Here is a 6,000-nt window from a genome sequence, read left to right on the forward strand (position 1 = left end):
GGGCACCAGCATTCAAATAAAAAAATCTTGGAAAAAAAAAAAAAAACCAAAACCAAAAACAAAAACGCAACTGATAGAACTAGCTTAAGTGTCTTTGTGAGGCGTGTGCATGTGTGTGTGTGTGTGTGTGTGTGTGTGTGTGTGTGTGGAGGCAGGAGGTGGGAGCAAGCCTACCTGTTGTGGGGTGTTTGAACATAGGTCATCATCCTGGGAAGCCCAGGACCTCAGCCTGGGTTCCCAGTGGCCGCGGAGGAATGCCTTCCAGGGTTCCTTCGTCCTCCGTGTTACTTGAGCCCAGAGGCCCGTCCTCCCTGGGAGGGGGTCGCGCCAGCCTAAGCGCCCCGCGCCGCCTTGAGTGAGATGTTCATTCGAGACAGAGATGCTCATTTCCGTGGCTGGGTGCGGTCGAACAAGGTTCCATTTAGCCCTCATCCGATACGTCCGTCTGGAGGCTCTTCCCAAGCTTGTCGCCCTTTCCATCTTTGGTCGCTTACACTGCCACTAACCCAAAAGAAATCGGCATCTCGATGCCGGCCCAGGCCTCCCAGCATCTTGTTAAGTCACTTCTCTGTAAGCCGACACCGCCCTCGTCTCCTCCTCTGCGCCCCAGCTCCCTTGCCCCCCCACCCCCGAGTCCCACCAGTTTGGGAAAGCAGGTCCTCTACAGGCCCCTCGCTTTCCCCCACTTGGGATCCAGATGACAGCATGTGATCCTAACCCTAATTGTTTTTTATTACCGATAGGACGAGAACGCTGGCCTGTCAAAAAAACTGAGTGAGAACAAGATTATATATGATGCTCTGCAGAAAGAGAAAGAGAGATTGGAAAGAGAAAATGATGTGAGTGTGTACGGAGGGCGAAAACCTCAAGGTTTTAAGGGGAGGGAGCAGGGTGATCCAGAGATGTGGTGACCAAGAGGTAAATAAAAGAGCCCTTTCTGGGACAGTGGGTGAGACCATTGCTCCTGAGAGCAAATTTAGTCTGGTTTCCTCACCTCCCATGAACTCTCTCTTGGTTCCCCAACCGAAACTTGCTTGGTGTGGCAGGAATCAACAAGAAACGAACAGCCTTGATCAAGATCTAAATTAATTTTACTCTTAACTTCATACCTATTGTAGGTATTGTCTTTGAGGAATCATATCCTACGTCCTTTTTGTGCTAGTTGAGGGACCCCTTTCCTTCAGTACAACTTTCTCCTTTTTTTCTGCCACTAAACCAGGGCAGAAGTGATGGTCTGTACTATCGCTGGACCCCTGGTGGGCCCTTAAGAAAATGCTGTGCATTCATTCATGCCCTCGTTCATTCATTCATTCATTCAACCAACCAACATTTATTTTCTGCTGTGGGTTAAACACAAGTTATTGTTGATTGAGGATGATGGCCCTAAATAAAGAAACTGCACTTGGGGGCGCCTGGATGTCTCAGTCGGAGGAGCATGGGACTCGTGATCTCGGGTTGTGAGTTCGAGCCCGGCCTTAGGTGTAGAGATTATTAAAAACAGTAAGTTAAAACTTTTTTTTATTTAAAAAAAATTTTTTTTAATGTTTATTTTTGACAGAGAGAGAGAGAGAGAGAGAGACAGAGCATGAGCGGGGGAGGGGCAGGGAGAGAGGGAGACACAGAATCCGAAACAGGCTCTAGGCTCCGAGCCATCAGCACAGAGCCCGACACGGGGCTCGAACTCACGGACCACGAGATCATGACCTGAGCCGAAGTCAGACGCTCAACCGACTGAGCCACCCAGGCGCCCCAAAACTTTTTTTTTTTAAAAGAAGCTGCACACAAAGGCACTTTCCTGCTCTTGCATCAAAGGTGTCCGTGCATTCTGGCTTCTACTCCTGGATCCACACCTCCCGTGGTTCTCCATCTTTCCCCTCTCCGAAACCCTCCCGGGCTGTGCCTCCAAGTGATCTTTTCTGGCTTTGATTATGCCATTTATGCCCCTTTCAGTACTGTAGGGACCTTTGGAGTCTGTTTCCGGTCTTGTTATTCTCATCCTCTTGATTTAGAGGAATACACCTTGACTTTGCAGTCTCTGTTTTCCCATGTAGGCTCATGGGAAGAAGGGAGGACACACAATTTGCAACAGGGAAAAAGATCTGATTTTTTTTTCTTCTAAGATTTTTTTTTTTTTTTCAGTAATCTCTTCCCCCATAGTGGGGCTCGAACCCACAACCCTGAGATCAAGAGTCCCATGCTCTTCCAGCTGAGCCAGCCAGGCACCCCAAGATCTGATATTTGAAAGTTTTCTTAAGAACCAATAGTAAAGCCCTTTTAAGATGTCAAGGGGCAGTTACTAATTATAAGAGCTTTAAACGCCGTCTGTCCTCCTCGTAGCTTCTCTCTCATTCTTCCCATTATTCCCTCCCTCCCTTCCTTCTTTCTCTCTCTCTATTGGTGTATCCATCTGAAAGGATAAAACATGAAGACGGGAAAGTCATATCAGATGAGTATTCACGCTGTGTAAGAAAATCGTTCTGGGAAGGTGGGACGGAGACTAAAAGAACCATTTTACCCTCAATAGCATCCAACAGCTTCAACCTTAATATAGCTCCTGCCGCCCTCCTGTAGGCACCCAACTTTTGTACCCCACCTCAGCTGGTATGTAATTTAGAGGCTTAAAATTCTTTTTTTTGAGTTCATCTAAACAAAATGCAGCATATATTTCAATTCAGGTCTAAAGAACTAAGATCTTCAGGGTGTTGAGGCCACTGCTTTCTCTGGAGAAGAATTACAAATGATCATTTCCCGGGACCCCCCAGGGCCCCGCTGTCCATCGAGAGCTACCTCTTTCCCACCTTCCCACCTTGCCAAGCGGGCAATCCCCTCTCCACTTGCTTGTGGCCATTCTTTGTCGTCGTCTTTCAACATGTCTCTCTCTCCAACGTTCTGTCCCTAGCTTTTGAAGAGGGAGAACAGCAGACTGCTGAGTTACATGGGTCTGGATTTTGACTCCTTGCCATACCAAGTGCCGACTTCAGATCAAGGAGGTGCAGGACAAAACCCGGCCCTTGTCTATGGAAACCCCTATTCCGGTAAGAGACAACTGCCGTTTGAGCCCGAAGGCCCCTGCCCGCATCCTTTTCCCCCCACTAAGATTCTTTTTGGCCTGCGATGCTAATTAAGACCAGTCTCATTGTTAAGACTTGCTGGGCAGAAGCTGAGGACCCAATAGAAGGATTGCCAGGCGAGAAGTGTTAATTGCGACATAAATCTGAATCTAGAAGACGCAAATCAGATCATTCGCCTAGAGGCAGCAGACACAAATTGAGTCCCGTGGCTATATTCCAAATATATAAATCAGAGAAATGTCTCTGTGTAGAAGATATACACACACAAAGCCGAGGAAGCTAATTAAGGTTTGGAAATGGAAGCACACGAGGTGGGGTATGCCACCCAGGAATGGGCAGTTATGGCGGCCACCTCGATGGCCTGACCGAGGGTGACAGGAACGTGCACCACAGAGACCCCGGGGTGGTTTGGAGGACAGAAGTGGGGGTGAAAACCAGTCTTGTCACTCAAGGACTGAGGGGTCAGAGTGCCCTTGCCAGGCACGAGAGAACAGGGAACTTCTCCTCCTTTGTCTCCAAAAGCAATAGAAGACCTCATTGCCTTTTCTTGGGCAGTTTAAAGCAGCCGTGTTCCCTTAAGAGCCCCAGTCAAATCTTTACAGCAGGCAGGGGTATACCTTTGTTTTCCTCTTTAAAAACTGTTTTCTAAGCCTTTCCTTTAAAAATACCTGTTTGCACGGATTCAGTCTTCAAACCTATTCTCAAGTTGTTTCCTTCCTAAATCGTGGCTGTTTTTGTTAAAATCTCGTCTTTCCCATACTGAGGTTTATTTGTTTTTTCTGACTGTATAGAAATATGCATGGCTATCACAAACGCCACTTCGTTATTTTAACCCAAGTTAATGGTACATGGGCGAGAGAAAGAGACGCAGTGGGGAGAAAGGGGAACAAAGAGAGTTACAGAAAACAGCTGCTGCATCACGGTTGGAGAACCTTAGGGATGGTATTTCTTTCACCGAATGAAATCTTTGTTATTATCCTCAGGTATCCAGGAAAGTTCTGCCCCAAGCCTGGTAAGTACGTGAATCACGAGAGTGTCCACATCAACTCCTTGAGAAATGTCCCTCCCTGCTCAAGTTCATGGGAGAAGCGTAGGGAGCCTGGTTCGTTGTGATAATTCCGGAAGTCAGCTGGATCGATTGGGTCAAAACCCGAAGCCGAGTGAGCTTGTCGAGGCAGGGAGAAGAAAGCCCGGTCCGTCCGCCAGCTTTCTGGCGGGTAGATCTCCACCCGTGAGCAGAGGTACCGGAACTAGGGAGGAGATGCGAACAAGGCAGCCGGTCCAACAGGGCATGTCCCGTGTCCCTCCTGGGCTGGAAGCTCTTTGACCGCTTTAGCACTAGTGGGTCCTTTCACCCCTGGGGTAGAGAAAGCCCCAGGGAGGCCTCCAAACGTGAATCGGTTCGTTCGTCGTCCGTTTCCTGAGCACCTGCCATGGGCCGAGCATTATGCTCCGTGCTGAGAATCTCATAGAACACGGGACGTGGCCCCTGTTACCTAGAGCTGGCCTCTGTGCTGACCTCTTTGCCCTTCCTCCCAGCTCGCCGTCAAGAAGTGCCCCACCTGCAAATCCGACTTCGCTGGCGACATTCTTGATTTCACCTCGGAGCAGCAACGCCCACAGCCCCTCTGTTTGAGTTGTCCGATTTGTGACAAGACCTTCCCAGCAAAAGAGAAGCAGATCTTCGAAGACCATGTGTTCTGCCACAGTCTCTGAGTGTTCCGGCCTCTTGGATCTATACCGTACATAGATTTTGATAGGGTAGAACCTATAGCTTCTATTTGGAGTTATGACCCAAGACCCTGCCTAACGTGAAATTATTAGGGGTTTACTCAGTCCTGCTGCCCTAAGGGTGGAGTCATGCTGATTATGTGGTGAGGGCTGTTACTTCCATCCTTGTGGGTTACAACTACTTTTTAAATCCCATAACTAGCCGTGGCCTGTTCTCCCCTCTGGCGCCCAGCCTTCCAAGGGTCTCCAGCACAAGGGCCCTGGGACGGAACTGACCGGCTTGACTCGAGTGCTAAGTGATTCGTTTTCTGAGTTGTCCCATCGCCCTTCAAGGTCAGGCCTTGAGTGGTTTTGCCCTCAGTTCTGAGTCTTGAGCCTGCGGCTGGTGATTGAGCAGAGGTTGAGAATTTCTTCCTCCTCCTCCTCCTCCTCCTCCTCCTCCTCCTCCTCCTCAGGTCCCTTCCTCCCACTGATGGCATTAAACTGGGCAAAAATGTCACTGCAGAGAACTCAGTCATCCAATTTGGAGACCAAAGGTTTCACAGCTCCCAGCAGAAGCATCTTATTCCTGAACCCTGGACACAAAATAGTATTTCAGTCACAGGCCTTCTCTCTCTCTGGATACCTCTGTTTGGCATTTTCTACTCTTTTCGATCTTTCCTATGCACATAACTTTTAGTGTTGTAAGTCCTTTCGTAATGATTAGTAGGACCTGTTAGAAACTGGGTTTGCAACTTTCTGAGCAGGTGAGTTTTGAATATGGAGAAGTCAGAATAATGAGAGCTATTAATCTCTTTAATACTAAAAATAAACTAGTCCTCTGTTTCAGGGACGTGGGTAACTTCAATTTGGTAATTTGAGTTTGTGGTCTTTTATTTCTAAGCTTATTTCCCTTCATTTGTCTGAACTAGTCAACAAAAGTGTCCCGGCCCTTGTCTTGAGACGGAGAGCAAGGTGACGGAGCATTAGTTTGAGAAATCTAGGGCTCTGACTTCTTGTTCCAGCTTTCCGTGCACTTTTTGAAAGGGAACAGTGTGGACTCTTCGCGAACCAGGTTCTAGTCCCTCCATCCAGATTTGCCTAATTGAACTACAAGAAAGCAATTCCATTTTCTCTCCCCCTCCAGGGACGGAACAAATGGAAAGGACTCTCAGGCAGGCCACCAGCGGGTCACCATAGAGACTTGTACAAAAACCTC

General features: G+C 48.3%; 1 protein-coding gene across 3 annotated transcripts in view; it reads left to right on the forward strand.

Annotated features, from left to right (window-relative positions):
- CALCOCO2 (calcium binding and coiled-coil domain 2) overlaps window positions 1-5,649 on the forward strand; it is a 28,742-nt gene extending 23,093 nt beyond the window's left edge. For all 3 annotated transcript variants that reach the window (XM_058705919.1, XM_058705921.1, XM_058705920.1), the window contains exons 10-13: window positions 744-839; window positions 2,900-3,035; window positions 4,055-4,083; window positions 4,611-5,649. In XM_058705919.1, the coding sequence (XP_058561902.1) occupies window positions 744-839; window positions 2,900-3,035; window positions 4,055-4,083; window positions 4,611-4,787 (438 nt within the window). In that variant the 3' untranslated portion in view covers window positions 4,788-5,649. The remainder of the gene's footprint in view (window positions 1-743; window positions 840-2,899; window positions 3,036-4,054; window positions 4,084-4,610) is intronic.
- Window positions 5,650-6,000: the final 351 nt, after the last annotated feature.

This window comes from Neofelis nebulosa, chromosome 16 (assembly GCF_028018385.1).
Source record: "Neofelis nebulosa isolate mNeoNeb1 chromosome 16, mNeoNeb1.pri, whole genome shotgun sequence".
Taxonomy (NCBI): domain Eukaryota; kingdom Metazoa; phylum Chordata; class Mammalia; order Carnivora; family Felidae; genus Neofelis; species Neofelis nebulosa.